This window comes from Carassius auratus, chromosome 14, assembly GCF_003368295.1.
Source record: "Carassius auratus strain Wakin chromosome 14, ASM336829v1, whole genome shotgun sequence".
Taxonomy (NCBI): Eukaryota; Metazoa; Chordata; class Actinopteri; order Cypriniformes; family Cyprinidae; genus Carassius; species Carassius auratus.
In genome coordinates, this window is record NC_039256.1 from 7,619,704 (window position 1) to 7,636,927 (window position 17,224).

At 36.0% G+C, this 17,224-nt stretch overlaps 1 protein-coding gene across 1 annotated transcript in view; it reads right to left on the minus strand.

Annotated features, from left to right (window-relative positions):
- The window catches only part of ccdc142 (coiled-coil domain containing 142), a 37,282-nt gene that overhangs the window by 5,519 nt on the left and 14,539 nt on the right, over positions 1-17,224 (minus strand). Inside the window, exons 3-10 of the mRNA XM_026279724.1 lie at positions 10,766-12,346; positions 9,385-9,471; positions 9,132-9,293; positions 8,423-8,586; positions 8,151-8,270; positions 3,507-3,621; positions 3,231-3,408; positions 2,921-3,132 (exon numbers count right to left, since the gene is read on the minus strand). Of these exons, the coding sequence (XP_026135509.1) occupies positions 2,921-3,132; positions 3,231-3,408; positions 3,507-3,621; positions 8,151-8,270; positions 8,423-8,586; positions 9,132-9,293; positions 9,385-9,471; positions 10,766-12,257 (2,530 nt within the window). The 5' untranslated portion in view covers positions 12,258-12,346. The remainder of the gene's footprint in view (positions 1-2,920; positions 3,133-3,230; positions 3,409-3,506; positions 3,622-8,150; positions 8,271-8,422; positions 8,587-9,131; positions 9,294-9,384; positions 9,472-10,765; positions 12,347-17,224) is intronic.

Here is a 17,224-nt window from a genome sequence, read left to right on the forward strand (position 1 = left end):
TGTTTGTATTGGGAGGTGATGTCACTCACAGATGATTGTGCCTAAAAAATGGAGGTCATTGGTAAAGGCTCTGCTAAAGGCAGTTGCCGATCCGATAGATGCATGTGAAGGAACAGACAGTGCAACCTGGGTATCCTTATATTCTTGATACATTGTACACAAATGCAGAAAATATCCCAAGCTAACCGCAGGAGCCACAATGGTATGCACAACAGGTCATTAACCAAACAGACAGGGCAAATATAGTGAATCGCAATTTGAGATGTTGCGATTTGCTAATCGCAAAAGCCTGTTTTGTTAGTAGATGGTTATCTTACACATTATCTCCCCAACAAATTAATTTGAAATAAGTTTATAATGCATGTTCGCTTTTCCAAATTCAGAAGACCGCACACACAGACTATGTCTCTGAATGCTTATCATACTCACTCCTCTCTGCCCCACTCGGTGCGAATCATGCTTTTACACTTGCTGCATTCATGCAGCCTGTTTCATAATGCTTGGTTATATTCCCTGCATCTCTCCAAGAACGCATCTGGCAGTATGGATGAGACTTGACACATGCGTGCAATCTGCATCGACTCTTGCCTGGCTCCGTGTTTTAAACAAATGTAAATTCAGTCTAACTGCTTACTAATTACTTACACAATACTTACACTACTGCGGGTGTGACTGTTGGACAGTGTTTTCTCTACTTCTTGTTGGCCTTCTGTAGTTAATCGTAGCTCCGTGTAGCTTTTTTTTTTTTTTTTTTTCTTGAATCTTTATTTTACGGTCACTCTCTGTTTTTTTTTTTTTTTATGATAAAATATAACTTAATTCAGATGAGGGATTCACATGTGATAAATGCAGGGAAATAGTTAGGCTGACAGAGAAGATTTCAGAATTAGAGACATGTATCCGAACTTTAATTGAGGACAGTAAGAATGTTAGGGCTCTAGATATGGCTTTGGATGTGTCTAGCTCAGGGATTCCTGTATATTGTTTGGTTCCAGCAACAGAGCCCCTGCAGCAGGGCAACTGGGTGACAGTGAGGCAGTGTAGTCGTGGGTCAAAACACCGCTCTTCTGTTCCGATCAAAACATTAAACAGGTTCTCCCCACTCAGTGATGCACCCACTGAGAAACCTGAAGGAAGTGCTCTAGTTATTGGTGGTTCTATTGTACGGAACGTGAATATAGAGACACCAGCCACCATAGTCAAATGTTTACCAGGAGCCAGAGCGCCTGACATCTTGGCAAATTTAAAAGTGCTGGCTAATGCTAAACGTAAATACAGTAAGATTGTTATTCATGTCTCCGCTAATGATGTTCGACTTCGCCAGTCGGAGATCACTAAAAATAACATTAAAGAGGTGTGTGAACTTGCAAGCACGATGTCAGACACTGTAACATGCTCTGGTCCAATCCCTGCCTACCTTGGTGACGAGATGCATAGCAGATTGTCATCACTCAATGGCTGGATGTCTAAGTGGTGCCCACAGAATAACATGGGTTTCATAGACAATTAGATGAGCTTTTGGGGCAGACCTGACCTGTTGAAAAGAGATGGTCTTCATCCCTCCTGGGGTGGCGCCACTCTTGTCTTTAGAAATATGGCAAATAGTCTTAGTGTTTATACTTGACTAACTGGGGCCCAGGTCAGGAAGCAGACAGACTGGCTAAAACGACCGTCTGCTAGCTGCCTCATGTCACAGAGGTCAGCTAATTCTCAGCACATATAAACTCTTTTACCTAGATATCACATTATAGAGACTGTGTCTGTTCCCCGAACTAGAAAATACAAAAAACGTCCAAACCAAGTTAAGATTAACAATTTAATTGAGGTAAAAACAAATAAAAACAGATGCAATACGGATAAACAAATGGTAAAGCTTGGCTTACTGAATATCAGATCCCTTCCTACGAAAACACTTTTTGTAAATAATATGATCACTGATCATAATATAGATGTGGTCTGTTTGACAGAAACCTGGCTAAAACCTGATGATTACCTTATTTTAAATGAGTCCACCCCCCAAGATTACGGTTATAAACATGAGCCGCGTCTAAAAGACAAAGGGGGAGGTGTTGCTTCAATTTATAACAACGATTTCAGGATTTCTCAGAGGGCAGGCTTCAAGTATAACTCGTTTGAAGTAATGGTGCTTCATATAACATTATCCAGAGAAACAAATGTTAATGATAAATCCCCTGTTATGTTTGTACTGGCTATTGTATACAGGGCACCATACAGGCTTTATTAAAGAGTTTGGTTATTTTACATCCGAGTTAGTTCTGGCTGCAGATAAAGTTTTAATAGTTGGTGATTTTAATATCCATGTTGATAATGAAAAAGATGCCTTGGGATCAGCATTTATAGAATGGACGAACCATCATTTCAACCACAAAAGACTGCTTTTTAAGTTATCTTCCTGAGTTGTATGCTCGATGCAGAGAGAGAGAGAAAGAAAACATAGTAATTAATATACCGTCTACACTGCACAATTAATCTATTTTTTTACATTCTGTTTGCACTGTCAGCTATACTGCATTTTTGTGCTTTTCATCACAAATATATAGCTTAATAAAAAACACTAAATTATATCACATTACTCCTTTAATACATGTCTACATTAATAGTAGAATAAAATTTGATAAATATGCCACATTTCTGCCACAATGACATGGTGCAGTTGGTGTTAATACTGTAAATCCATTATAAATAAACGTTACTTGTAGATTGAAAAGTGTTTCTCTTGTTTGTCAGCAGTTTCATCTGGATTTAAAATACTTTAAATGGTCTTTTATTTCTAAATTATGACAATTTTATTTAATTTGATCTTTTAAAATAATACTTACATTATAAATGCACCTCAGTAAACTTTATGAAATAGTTTAAAAACGGTTCATGACCTTTTTTTTGGAATGAATTAACTCACAGCAGTTTCTGAAGGGCTCCCAGCTGCGAGAGGGCAGGTAAGGTTTGGCCACAGGCTGCTGAAGCAGGCACACGATTGCATTGTCCACCTGATGAAAAACACGCAGTGACAGCAGCTTCTGGTACAGATCATCTGAGAGGCTATATTCCTCTGAACGAATGAAATCTCGAATCAAGTCGAAGTCCTGCTTCAGCTGCAGAGCTCCCTGAATACTAGAGTAAATGAAGAATTCAGAAACATGAACAGTGAAAGAAAGAATGGAACATGAACCACTACAGTAAGACCACTGCACCACCCGATGTTTACTAACCTAAACTTGATCTTCTGTTTAAGGATGTGCTCCATCCAGGCCTCCATGAAAGCCGTCATAGCCTCAGCGAGAGCAAGAATACGAACATCATCAGGCAGGGGTTTAACACCTTCCAGCACCTGCCCAATCACAATCTGAGCTGCAGAGGCTGCATAATCACTAGGACCGCTGGGCAGCTCTAAAAATAATGTACATCATTTCAAAAATATTTAGGAGGATTTAGCAGTCTACAAGAAGACCCAAACCACTGCACATTTTCATTAATTTCATCTGTACCGGTTTTGTGATTGATCCTCCAATGCTTTGCTGATGGCATGGTTTGCTCAAAGATCTCCACAGACATTTTCTTGCAGTCTATAGAAAAGGTCCTTAGGACAAGATCAGAGGAAGCCTGCAATATCAGACAAACAGAGTAGGTCATACTTATATATATATATATATATTAGGGGTGTAACGGTTCACAAAATTCACGGTTCGGTTCGATACAATACACTGGTGTCACGGTTCAGTTCGGTACGTTTTAGATACAGCAAAATGAAAAAATTGGCAGATAAATTTTCTTGATTTTTAAAAAATGTTTTATTTATTAAAACTAACAAAGTATGTTTTTTTTTTTTTTTTTTTTTTTTACATTGAACAATGATGGAGCTATTCTTTACCCATCTTCTATGGTGTTTTCTTAGCAGCATACTGTATAAAACAAAAACAGCTCATTTTAAGAAAAAAAAATGAAAATGTTATATTGTTGTAGTAGTTATGAACAAATACAAAGATGTAACTTTTTATATGGAACTCTAGAACTCTTTATATTGAGTGTGTTTTTACTCAATTGGTTCTCTATGGCTTATGTTTTTTGGAACAAAGCAGGAATTACGGTCTGGCTGAAATGGCGATGTCAGCGTAAATGAGTTGACATGTTTCAAGTATTCCCGCTGGTGTTTTTTTGTTTTTTTTTCCGCTGGTGTACCCTATTGTCATGTAGATGCGACATAACATTGTTTTTTATCCACCACTCTCTTGCCATCACCATGGCTTACATGGAATCCAAAGTGCACCCAAACACGAGACCTGTTGGTTATTGGAGGATCTTCTATTTCTGGTCTGTTAAACGCATTGGCCACCGCGTACCGTGCATGAACTGCTCGCTCACTCAGCGTGTACTGAGTGAGCGAGCGCCTGACTGAGTAGCCTATCATAAACATATAAGTTGGTGTTTTTTTCTACTTCGGGGGTGTCAGGGGCGTTGCCTGTTACGTCGTTTGGGTTATTGGGCTACCTTGTTGAACGCATATCATTATATTTCACTTTTTTTTCCAAATATAATTAATTAGTCCAACGAACCGTTCGGTACATACGGTTCAATACAAACACGCGTATCGTTACACCCCTAATATATTATATATATATAAAATTTAAAGAGCTCTTTAAAGAGGTAATTTCATGTGTGATTTTAATGTTTCCCTGTTGTTACATTAAAATGTTCATGCCATTTGTATTCACCATCTATTGATTTAGTTTAGTTTTGCTTTTCTTTTGAGTAAACTTTTTAAACTTTTGAAAAACTTGTCTTATGCTTACCAAGGCTGCATTATTTTGATTGAAAACAGTACAAATAATGAATGAATACTGATGTTATTGTGAATGAAAATTTCATGGTTTCAAAACCACTAATATTTTCTATACCGTTCCTGTGGTATGCACTGTTTTACATGTCTCCTCGGTGACTGAAACAGTATAAATCCCCCAGGCTGAGTGTGAGTGAGAGGTCAGTCACGTGTGTGTAGGATGACCGAACTTAAAGGTGCACTATGTAATTTTTTCGGCATCTAGCAATGAGGTTGCAAATTGTGACCAACAGCTCAGTCCCCCCCTCACCCCTCCCTTTAGAGACGCTACAGTGGCCAACAGGGGTAAAGATGCCGTCGGTAAAGACACCAGAGAGCAATGCGATTTCTTTACAATGGTAAATCAAGGAATTATATTTACTTAATTGCTACTGTACAAACATGGTGGTGATTTCCATGTAAGGGGACATGGGTGTATGTAGATAGAAATAGCTCAATCTAAGGTAATAAAAACATAACGGTTGATTAAGAAACGTCTTTATACATTTAGTCATTTAGCAGACGCTTTTATCCAAAGCGACTTACAAATGAGGGCAATAGAAGCAAACAAAATCAATAAAAGAGCAATAATATACAAGTGCTATAAAAAGTCTCAGTAGTAGTCTCTTGCTACACGTAGCAAGGGCTTTTAAATAATATAATGAATAAAAAACAAAACAGATAGAATAGAAAAAATATAGCAAGCTAGTGTTAGAGGTCTTTTTTTTTTGCTTTTGTTAATTGCATAATACATTTTTCTTTTTTTTAATAACAGAATTACAGTAGTGAGTGCTAAAGTCAATTCTTGAAGATGGCTAAGGACTCGGATCGAGTTGGGCAGGTTATTCCACCAGGAGGGACATTTAATTTAAAAGTCTGTAAAAGTGACTTTGTGCTTCTTTGGGATGGCACAATCAAGCAACGTTAACTTGCAGAATGCAAGCTTCTAGTGGGCACATAAGTCTGAAATAATGAATTTATGTAAAGGGGTGCAGAGCCAGTGGTGGTTTTGTAGACAAACATCAATGCCTTGAATTTTATCCGAGCAGCTATTGGTAGCCAGTGCAAATTGGTAAACAAGAGGTGTGACATTTATTATTTTCAGCTCATTAAAAATTTATCTTGCTTCTGTGTTCTGGATTAATTGTAAAGGTTTGACAAAACTGGCTGGACGACCTGCCAAGAGAGCATTGCAATAGTCCAGTCTGGACAGAACAAGGAGTTATGACTGATGTACCTAACTGGATGGGGACATTGTGATGAAACAATGGGTTTGCTGGAACCAATAGCAGTTCTGTCTTGGCAAGGTTGAGTTGAAGGTGATGGTCCTTCATCAAGCAAGAAATGTCTGTTAGACAAGCTAAGATGCGAACAGCTACTGTCGGATCATCAGGATGGAATGAGAGGTAGAGTTAAGTGTCATCAGCATAGCAGTGTTAAGAAAAGCCATGTTTCTGAATGACAGAACCTAATGATGGAATATAGACAGAGAAGAGAAGTGGTCCAAGAACTGAGTCCTGAGGCACCCCAGTAGTTAGATGTTGCGACTTGGACACCTCACCTCTCCAAAATACTTTAGAGGACCTATCTGATAAGTAAGACTCAAAACACTGGAGTGCAGTTCCTGAGATGCCCTTTGGCAGTAGGGCTGACAGGAGGATCTGGTGGTTAACGGTGTCAAAAGCAGCGGACAGATCAAGCAAGATAAGTATTGAAGATTTGGATTCCGCACTTGCCAGTTTTAGGGCTTCAACAATATATACATCTCTGAAAACATAGTTATATCTATATATATATATATATATATTATATTGCATTTTTGTAAATAGATTGTTGTAAATATTACACATTGCACCTTTAAGGCCCAAGTACACTTCACATTCAGTGCTCCTTTCAGTCTCACTCGCAGCCGTGTCTGCACAGCTTTCAAAAGTATACTCAACCGCAGATGAGCACGGACGGATGACCTCAACACATGCAGTAGTACCATGGGGTGTGCGGCTGTCTGTGAGCCCTCTTGATGACGAAAATAGTGTAATGCAGACGGTGCGAGGATGACCAGAGTATACTTCAGCCTTTACGTGATCGGCAACAGGCCGTTTTTTGCCTTATTGCAACTCTCTGTTCTGGACTTGCACAAATTGCTTTGCAATGCAATCATTTTCCGAAATGTAATTTATGTGAAAATATGAAGTCTGTAAACACCTGTTAATACAGGCTAGAGATGCTGAGGATGGGTGCACAGAGAAACTACTGTAGCAGGCAGATCACTCGCTGTTTATGATGCACAAACTATTGGAAGAAAATCTTCAATATTTGAGGGTGATTTGAGGGTTTATGTGAATGTGTTTCTGAGGGTAACTGACTGCCTTCTGAAAAGTTTACGTGGTATTTTCTTTTCATCTCGTCTCTGTATAGTTTATATTAAAACAGTGTTTCAGTGCAGCAGAGCTTTATTTACAGTGGGAACAAAGGAAAAGCTGTATCTGGTGTTCCAGAGGCACCTTTTGCTGTCAGAGAGTGAATATGCATCTCATTCAGAGCTTCTGCTGTTTGTTTCGTTCAGGCATGTAGTATAATTTCACAAATATTGTCCGAAAATATAGTTTTTGCTTCAAATGGGTTATTAAATCAAATTTTGTGTATGATTATTATTATATAACTAAAATATGAAATTATATAAATTATGTGTAGATTAATTATATAACAAATTATATAACAGTAAATACAGATTTAGGTTAAATAAAGATGTCAGACTTCATTTTTTTCTTTTTAGGAAACAAATAAAATAAAATAATTCTACTGTTTCTAACAATCTGTAAGTTAGATGGTTCAAAGGAACAGCATTTATATGAAAATTATATATTTGTTTACTGTCATTTCTGACCAACTGACTGCATCCATACTGAAAAATAAAACTATCAATTTCTTTCTTACTGACCCAAGAACTTTTAACGATAATTCACACAATTTTATTTAATAATTTAATTCCAAACCTACAAAGCCTGTAAAGGGACACGGTGGTGGAAAAAATATTGGTTTCTTTTTTTTTTTTCTTGCAAAACTTGTAATTCTCTCACAAAACCAGTTGAGCTTGGACAAACACTTCCTGTTTACTTTACAGCTTGCAGTGGTCCATGCAGCCTACAGTCAATAATCACCAAAACAGTTTGAACATTCTCCAAAACATAATTTCATCTTCAAAGAGAGAAAGTCATACACGTTTAAAACTACATAAGACTGAGAAAATTATAATAGAATTTTCAACCCTTTAATAATTACTCAAGAATTGTGTAATGAGGCTAGAATTTCTCACTTGCAGATCTGTAAGAGCCTTAGAGAGTGAGGCGGTCTCCTGAATTATCAGAGGGTGAGCAGAATTTCTGCCAGCGGCTTGAGTGAGGTGGACCAGGCCCTCCACTGACTCCTTGAGATCCTTAAAACGAAGACAAATGAATGTTTATATATATATATATATATATATATATATATATATATATATATATATATATATATATATATATATATATATATATATATATATATATATATACGCATGGAGGTATTTCAGTTTAAAGGTCAATTTACCTTAAGATCTCCTTGTGTGACCAGCAGGAACCTAGTAAGGGACCAGGAGGCCAGAAACTGGTAGGCTTTACTCATAACCCAGACAGTAGAGGACTGAACAGTTGCAACAGATCTACATAGCAATCCCAAATGATTTTTCTTAACTCCCTTGAATCCACTGTCAACTAGTGAAAGACATCACACATCTAATTAGGAAACAGGATTCAGGACTGAGTTATGCAATCTCATGTACCTTAAACAGTGTTAAAAATCGGGATATACAAATACTGGTACTTTGTTACCAAGTACATATTAGTAATATAGAACATATGAAACAATGTTTCCAATTAACACATTTCACAGATTCTGCAGTAAATCTCTTCATTTTATTTTTATCATTGATTGTAATTATTATTTACATTATTATTTTGTATTTTTTAATTTATTTTTGCTGTGAAACTGAGCATTAACTACCATTCAAAAGTTTGGGATCAGAATTTTTTTAGAAACAAACAAACAATTCAATCATATTTTCATTCAGCAAGGACACACAAATTGATTAAATGTGACAGTAAATTAATTATTGAGCACCAAATCCAGATATGGTTAGCAAAAAACTTTTAAACATCAAATTCAACTTTTGGAAGGCAGTGTAGCAACAACTAATCAAATAATGACAACTCTATACTATTTATCATACTGACAATGACAAAAGTATAAAGTTGAGTACCTGACTCTACATCTGGGTACTGCAGTAGCTGAAGAACAATATGCAGAGGTGGGAAAAGCTGGAGAATGAGATCCATGGTGGCGGTCCTCACTCTACATCCTTTCTGTTTAAATCCAAGGATGCACTTCTCTTTTAGCCCTGAGCCCAGCGACAAACACATCACTACAATACAACAGGACACAGTCAAAAACAAATTTCACTTCAACCATCAATCATTTCACTGAATAGTCATAATTTGTTTATTATAACTCACTGTCATCCCACTGTGTGAAGGCAGCAGCAGATAAAATATACGAGCAGAAATTGCTCAAATTTCCTTTACATTCATGTGGAATGAAGTCTACAAAAAAAAAAAAAAAGTAATGAAACATAATTGTGAAAGAAAATCTTGAAAATCCCTCTTTAACTTCAGAATAAGAAAAAGTCTGAATCCAGGCAAACTCACTTGAGCTTAAAATACTAGAGATGCCCAATATACAGTACCAGTTACTTTATATGTAATAGCAAATACGTTCTATGTAAATGTTTTAATACACAAAAACAAGCATAGAAGAGATTTATTTACTACAAAAGTAAATATTTTATATAAAGAAAATATTTTTAGATTTTACATATAATTATTTGTAAAGTTAATTTGCAAGATACAATGAAAATATGCAATACCATTCAAGAGCTTCAGCTTTTTTTTTTCTTTGAAGGAAATTAATACTTCAAGGATCATTCAGCAAGGATAAATTAAATTGAACAAAAGTTATATATGCAATTTAAATGTTACAAAAAAAATTATATTTCAACTTTAACTTTCTTTTCTTCAAAGAATTCTGAACAAAATCTATCAAGTTTTCCCAAAAATAGTAAGAAGCCCAACACTGAGCAAAATTCTGAAAAGTTGTGTACATCATGACTATACTTAAAGGAACACTCCACTATTTTTGAAAATAGGCTTGTTTTCCATCTCACCTAGAGTTCAACAGTTGAGTTTTACCATTTTTGAATCCATTCAGCCAGTCCATTCATCTCTGGGTCTGGCGGTAGCACTTTTAGCTTAGCTTAGAATAGATCATTGAATCTGATTAGTACGTTAGCATCTCTCTCAAAAATTACTAAAGAGTCTCGATATTTGTCCTATTTAAAACTTGACACATTTGTAGTTACATTGTGTACTAAGACCAACAGAAAATGAAAAGTTGCGATTTTCTAGGCCGACAAGGCTAGGAACTATACTCTCATTCTGGCATAATAATCAAGGAACTTTGCTGCCCTACCACGGGTGCAGCAGGTAGAATGATATCATGCGGCGCCTGAAAATAGTCCCCAGCTAGTTTGTGAGTTGCAGAGTTGCTGGGGACTATTTTCAGGTGCTGCATAATATAATTGAGCCTGCTGCACCCACAGTACGGCAGCAAAGTTCCTTGAATGGATTCAAAAATGGTAAAACTCAACTATTTAACTCTAAGGAAGTTGGAAAATGAATCTATTTTCAAAAAGAGTGGAGTGTTCCTTTAATGTAAAAATATACTTTCTTTTTCTTTTGAGGTAAAACATGATCCAGACATTTTTTGTTAGATTTAACCATTAGCTTTATACACTTTATTTAAACATTTGATACTTTAACCCCACATGCACATCAGTACCTTCAATATACAAATGTTTGATCCATGTGACAAAATGAAGCACCATTTCATCATTCCACTGGTTGATACTTCCCAGAGTGCTGTTGTACGGCTGACAATAAAAGTGTCTTACAACTGCTTTACCAAATTCCCTCCACAGCAGATTCTTATAATAAGGAAAGAGCTTTGTATATGCGTCGGACTTCCTGAGATCCACTGCGGCTATTTTGTGGGTCCTGGAGGTCATTCTGGCTCTGTTCAGCGGTCTCTCTTCTCCTTCACTGGCCCCATGACAAATATTGACATAGTCCTCCAATTCAGCTGTCCTGTCTAAAAGAGTTTTTTTGGGAATAAGTGTAGCTAAGATATTTGTTGAGGTCACTAGGACTTGAAAGAGGGTGTTAAGACACTCTCTGTCTCCTGAGATAAATGAAGAAAATTGAAGATTAGATGAACAGAGGCTGTGAAGAGGCTTTTGGGGCACCTCATTAATAGCAGCTTGAGGTTTGAGTTGTACTGTATGTATGTTTATTTCAGGAGAGGATGAAAGCTGACTATTGAGATTACAGTGTGCAAAGTAACTGTTAAGTTTATTGGGGGTTTTTGCCATGTGGAGGAGGTTACTCTGCTGGAAAGACCATGTGTAAAGTTGTTTGGCTGCTTTCTGAGCTTGACTCTGGGCCAGAATCATCATCAACTGATCAACTGGGAATTTTTTAGGACCAGTTCTGTTTCGAAGAAAAACAGATCCTGAAACAGGTTTGTATGAGCTGAACATGAGCTGTGTACCCTGGATCCACTTATCTTCTACGATCAGGTTGTACATCTCAACCGCACACTGCAGGTCCACTAAAGCATCTCCGGGTACACTGTCTAACTGGGCAGCAGCCAAAGCAGAAAGTGCCATTTGGATGCATCGCTCCATCAGCCACAAGGCCTGCAAGCCCAGCAAGTGTAGAGTTTGCTGCATGAAAGCAAGGGTCTTCAAACGGCTGAAAAGAACACGGCGGAGATGGAAGTCAGATTGAGCATTGGCCCAGAGCAGATCCCAATGGTTGATGTGAACCTGCATTTCCTGGCACAAAGCTCTAAGGTTGAGGTTCCATGTGGAGTTGGGCTGCTCAGCTATATGCTCTCTGTAAGCCAAAAGTAGTTGCATCTTCTCCAACACTGAGTTCAGTTGCACCACAAAGCAGGTGGCCACATGTGTGTGATGACTATACTCATGGAGAAAGAGCAGCTGAGCTCTGTGGTCCATCAGGTGTTGAAGTTGAGAGTAATGCCGGTTGAAGGCTGCAAACTGATGGTGGTGGTAAAAATCCTCTTCCTCAGAGGAAGAAAGACCTATGACACAACCAAAGAACCTGCCTCCTGATGCAGGATCACAGAGTGTATGGTATTGAGAGCTGAGACTCTGTAAAGTTTGCCCAAGACGTTGGATATTTCTGGAGGAACAGGAAGTGATGCTCTCACTCTCAGAGTCCCAACTGTCACCTTTGTCCTTCTGTCCCATGAGCCACTTCAGACTGGGGTTAAAATGGTTTTGAATCAGAGCCTCTGACCTCTGGAGGGATTTGGTGAATAGACCTTGGTACAAGGAAGCTGGGAGAAAACAGAAATGTAAAATTAACTAAAAATGTTTCAGTGGAAACTCATTTAAAACAGGGTATGCAACTCTAAAGTCATTTGCAAGTCAGGTTCTTATTTTTTTTTTTTCCTAAAATTCATCAGGGAGGACCCATATAATTCTCTGAGGTCAAATTAAATACTATATGTGGATTTTATTTTACATTTATTTTTTTATGAGGTTCCCAAATTTTACAACCTGTCGAAGGTTAAATCTCCTAAGAAAATAAATTTGCACAAAATTGGCGGCAAGTATCAGATTTAGTGTAAATTAAGCAGTCCCTTAAAAGGATGGAGGACTAAACCTGCAGATATTAAAAATAAATAAATGAATATATAGATAAATACATGTAATAAAAGGAAAATAAATAAATGATGTGATAAAAACTAAAATAGTTAATTTGTAATAAAATTTAATCCTGGATTTATGTATGTATTTATTTTAAATTTATTTTTATTCTTACCTTTATTTACTTATACTTTCATTCATTTTTATGATTTAATTATTCATGTATTTCTTTTTACTTTTCCATCTGCAAAATGGAAATGAGGGAGGCTGTCCTTGTGGACTGCCGGTGAATCATTGGTTGAGAGCTCATGCAGAAGCGCACATTAAACTAAGATCGGGGTTTGAGAATTGGATGTACCAGATTGACTGGAGAGATCCAATATATTTTCACAAATTCCCACTTATTATGTTGAATTATTTAATAGCGACTGAATTCAGTTACTTATCCTCATATTACATCATTAAGTTTGGAACCATCAACATCGTCAATGGTCTAATATGATGACATAGAGGTTTTTACTGTGTGTGTTCATTTTGTAAATCACAGAGAAAATCTTCACTCCCAAAAACATTGTGAGCATAAGTTTATTGTTAACCAGTTATACCTATAAGGTCTCTACGGTCTACTCAGGCTCACAATGCTTTTTGGAAACGCGACCCATATTTACGCTTGATATTAGATGCTCTGTATTTGTAAATTCAGGGACCATCTATAAATGTAAATACATTAGTATACATGTTTCTTATTGCATTACATTTTAAGAGAATACCTTACAGTCACAAAACCAACTGTAAAGTGTTCTTTTAAGAGTCAGGTACATTCAGTAATATTTACATAGGATTTGAGTTTATTTTATAAATATAAAAAAAATCGAACACATATACCAATGTCGTAACCTTAGAGATGGTCCCTAAAATTGCGAATTTTGAGCGTCTAGCACAAAACCAACTTTATGGCACTGGATCACGTTTCCAAAAACCATTGTGAGCCTGAGTAGACTTTAGAAACATTTAGTTCAACTGGTTTTATGTTAACCTTATGCTCACAATGTTTTTGGAAGTCTTTTCTCTGTGATTACAAAATGAAGACAAGCCTTACATATCTCCCCCAAATGTCTAGAGGCGTCATCAACCTTCAAGCTCATCGACGATGTTGATGGTTCCAGGCTTATTGATGTAACTATGAAGATAAGTAACTGAATTCAGTTGCTATAAAATAATTATAAATAATAATGTAAATCTGTAAAAATATATTTGATCTCTCCAATTTAATCTGGCACAACAACAGACCACAAGGAACGCCTCCTTCATTTCCATGTTGCACACGGAAAAGTACAAATGAATAAATAAATAAATAAATAAATAAATCTGGAAATAAATAAACGTGGGAATAAATAAATACATAAATAAATACATTTAAAAACAAATTAAAAATTACATATTATTTCAAATGAACTATTTTTGTTTTTATTCCATTATTTATTTATTTATTTATTTGTTTGTTTGTTTGTTTTCCTTTTACTACATTTATTTATTTATATATATATATATATATATATATATATATATATATATATATATATATATATATATATATATATATATATATATATATATATATATTTATTTATTTACAGTCTCTGCAGGATTGGTCCTCCACATAAAAAAGGTCTGAAAGTATCAAATGGCAGATTGTAGTAATACTGATAACATTTCTAAGACTGGCCATTCGTCCAGCCTCCAGCACCCCTTTTTAAAGAATGGCTGAATATACTACTAATAGAAAAAAAAAAGGAAAAAAAACTCTGTTTGATCAGTTTCTTTCAGTGAAGGCTTGATTACACTATACAATGTTTAAAATCTGAACAGATTTTAAAACACTAAGCATCATTCACTTGCAGACTTTGTAAAAAGTTACAGAAAAAAAAAAAATATATATATATATATATATATATATAAATATATATATATATACACACACACACACACAAAACTGGGCATCATACACTAAATGACTGAATACTTTTATACACTACCAAGCTTTAACATTAAACTCATACAGAAATATGTGTCTCATTAATAGGAAATGCAAGACAAATAAAAACAATAGCCGTTTCCAAAATCCCTCACTCGTTCACTAATCCCTATATAGCAGGGTTCCTCAAATCTTGCCCTGGAGGCCCAATCTGCTGCAGAGGTTAGCAGCAGACAACCCTTATCAAGCTCACCTACCTGTGATTTTCTTATGATCCCGAAGACATTGATTAGCATGCTCAATTGTTTGATTAGGGTTAGAGCTAAACTATGCAGGAAAGTGGATTTCTTGGACCAGATTTGAATATCCCTGCTATAAAGTATAGTATATAGTATATTGCAGTTCCCTTTAAATACTTTACTCGTACTGCATCGAAGACGCTATGGGAAAACCTATTTTTTTCTCCTGAACTGAAGCCTTATTCAATCACGCAGTGAAACTGCACATCCACCAATTCGTGCAGTGAACAGAAACCTAGTTGCCCAGCTGCAGAGGCGCTGTTACCAGACACGAACAATGTACAGGACTCCCTGAGCTAGTCACATCCATAGCTGTATCCAGAGCCCTCACATTTTTACTTTCCTCAATTAGAGTTTGGATGCGTGTCTCTAATTCTGAAATCTTCTGTCAGCCTAACTATTTCCCTGCATTTATCACACGTGAATCCCATGTTGCTGACAGATGGAAATTAACTAGCATATGAAATTAACTAGCATATACTACTTTGTAGTTTTAATAAGAATTTATCCAAAGTCAATCCAAAAATCAGATAGAATTGTTTTACTAGTGGGTGCAAGCCACTAGTTCATTTATGTAAGTGAATATGGCAAAATAGTGATCTGTGAAATATTATACACAAAAATTGTTCATACTTTAGGCTACCAGTGAAATTGATAAAAAAATAATAATAATTAGGGACCTGACCATGTTTTGCTTAAAGGTGCTGTAGGGAACTTTTGTAAAAAAAAAAATATTTTTTACATATTTATTAAACCTGTCATTATGTCCTGACAGTAGAATATGAGACAGATAATCTGTGAAAAAAAATCAAGCTCCTCTGGCTCCTCCCAGTGGTCCTATTGCCATTTGCAGAAAGTCATGCGCTCCCGGTAAAAAACAACCAATCAGAGCTGTGGTCCGTAACTTTGTTTGTGTTCAAAATGTAGAAAAATGAACATAATAAGCGAGTACACCAAGAATCCATTTTCCAAACCGTGTTTTTAGCTTGTCCTGAATCACTAGGGTACACCTATAATAAGTGTTTATATTCGGACTATTTTAGATTGCTTCAGGGGTACCGCGGCGGAGTAACCCAGTACCTTTGTGATTCTTCATAGACCGAAACAGAGAGAAGTAGCTCCGGCTACAATGTTCTTCCGCAAGACGCAAGCAGTTCTGTTTATTAACCGCTAGAGCGTCAAAAGTTCCCTACTGCAGCTTTAAGTGTTTCTTTCTTTAATTGCTAATGCAACCTTTTCACACCACAGACTGAACCAAATTAAGCATTGCTTTTTTGGTAACTGTTCAACAAATTTTTGGTTGATGCCATTAAAGATCTTTTTTCAAAGTTATCCTACATTATCAAGATCAATTTTTTCTGAGATATTGTCATATTTTATTACCAATTTCTAAACTACAGCAAATAAACTGTGATAATGTGAGAAATGTTGAAGGTGTCTGAATACATTTTGGTTTGATTGTGTATTTTATTTTACAGTGAAGACTATGCAGTGCTATTTTAAATTAACAAAAACACAACTTAAAAAAAAAATGTAAACATTATATAAATAGCACAAATAAATAAATAGAATGAACATACAGTACAAATTAAACAATTTTAAACAGGGCCCACTGTACAACCTGCACCGGGGCCTCTCTAACCCCAGCTACAAGACGGAGCAATGCACTGTGTGTACTGTAAGAAATAGAACAAGGCATCTGGTTTAAAAGATGGCAAGTAAAATAAAAAGCACATCTGTATGCAATACAGTTTCATTATTGTTCATTATTATCCAGTAATTACTATAAATAATTTGTGCAACCAAATCATGTTTTGCGCCAGTAACTGAAAAAGTTAGTAGCGCAAGTGCCACCAGTGGAAAAAGTTAGTGTAGTTCCCTGTATTCATAACAACAGTTCTAATATATTATAATATTTACTTATTTGTGGTTATAGCTGTTAAGAGTATGATTTATAACACAATGAACATGTTGCATCCACTTTTACAACAGATTATATTTCTCATAGTTATAATTTATTATAAGTCTCATATCTTGCCACTTTTCTGATGCTACTTTACTTAAAGCGGTCAAAGACCACTTATAAGTAGTAATAATAATTAAAAAAAAGAATTCGCTCTCAAACAGCCATAAGATTAGATGAATGTGTAATATGACACATTTGCGTTGAACTATTTATATTGTAATATTATTTTGATGGTACCCTTAAGACAGCTGTTGATAAGTAACTCTGCAACTACAGTCAACTAGCAGTCATTAGAATATTACTATGTCTGCTACTGTAAACTAAC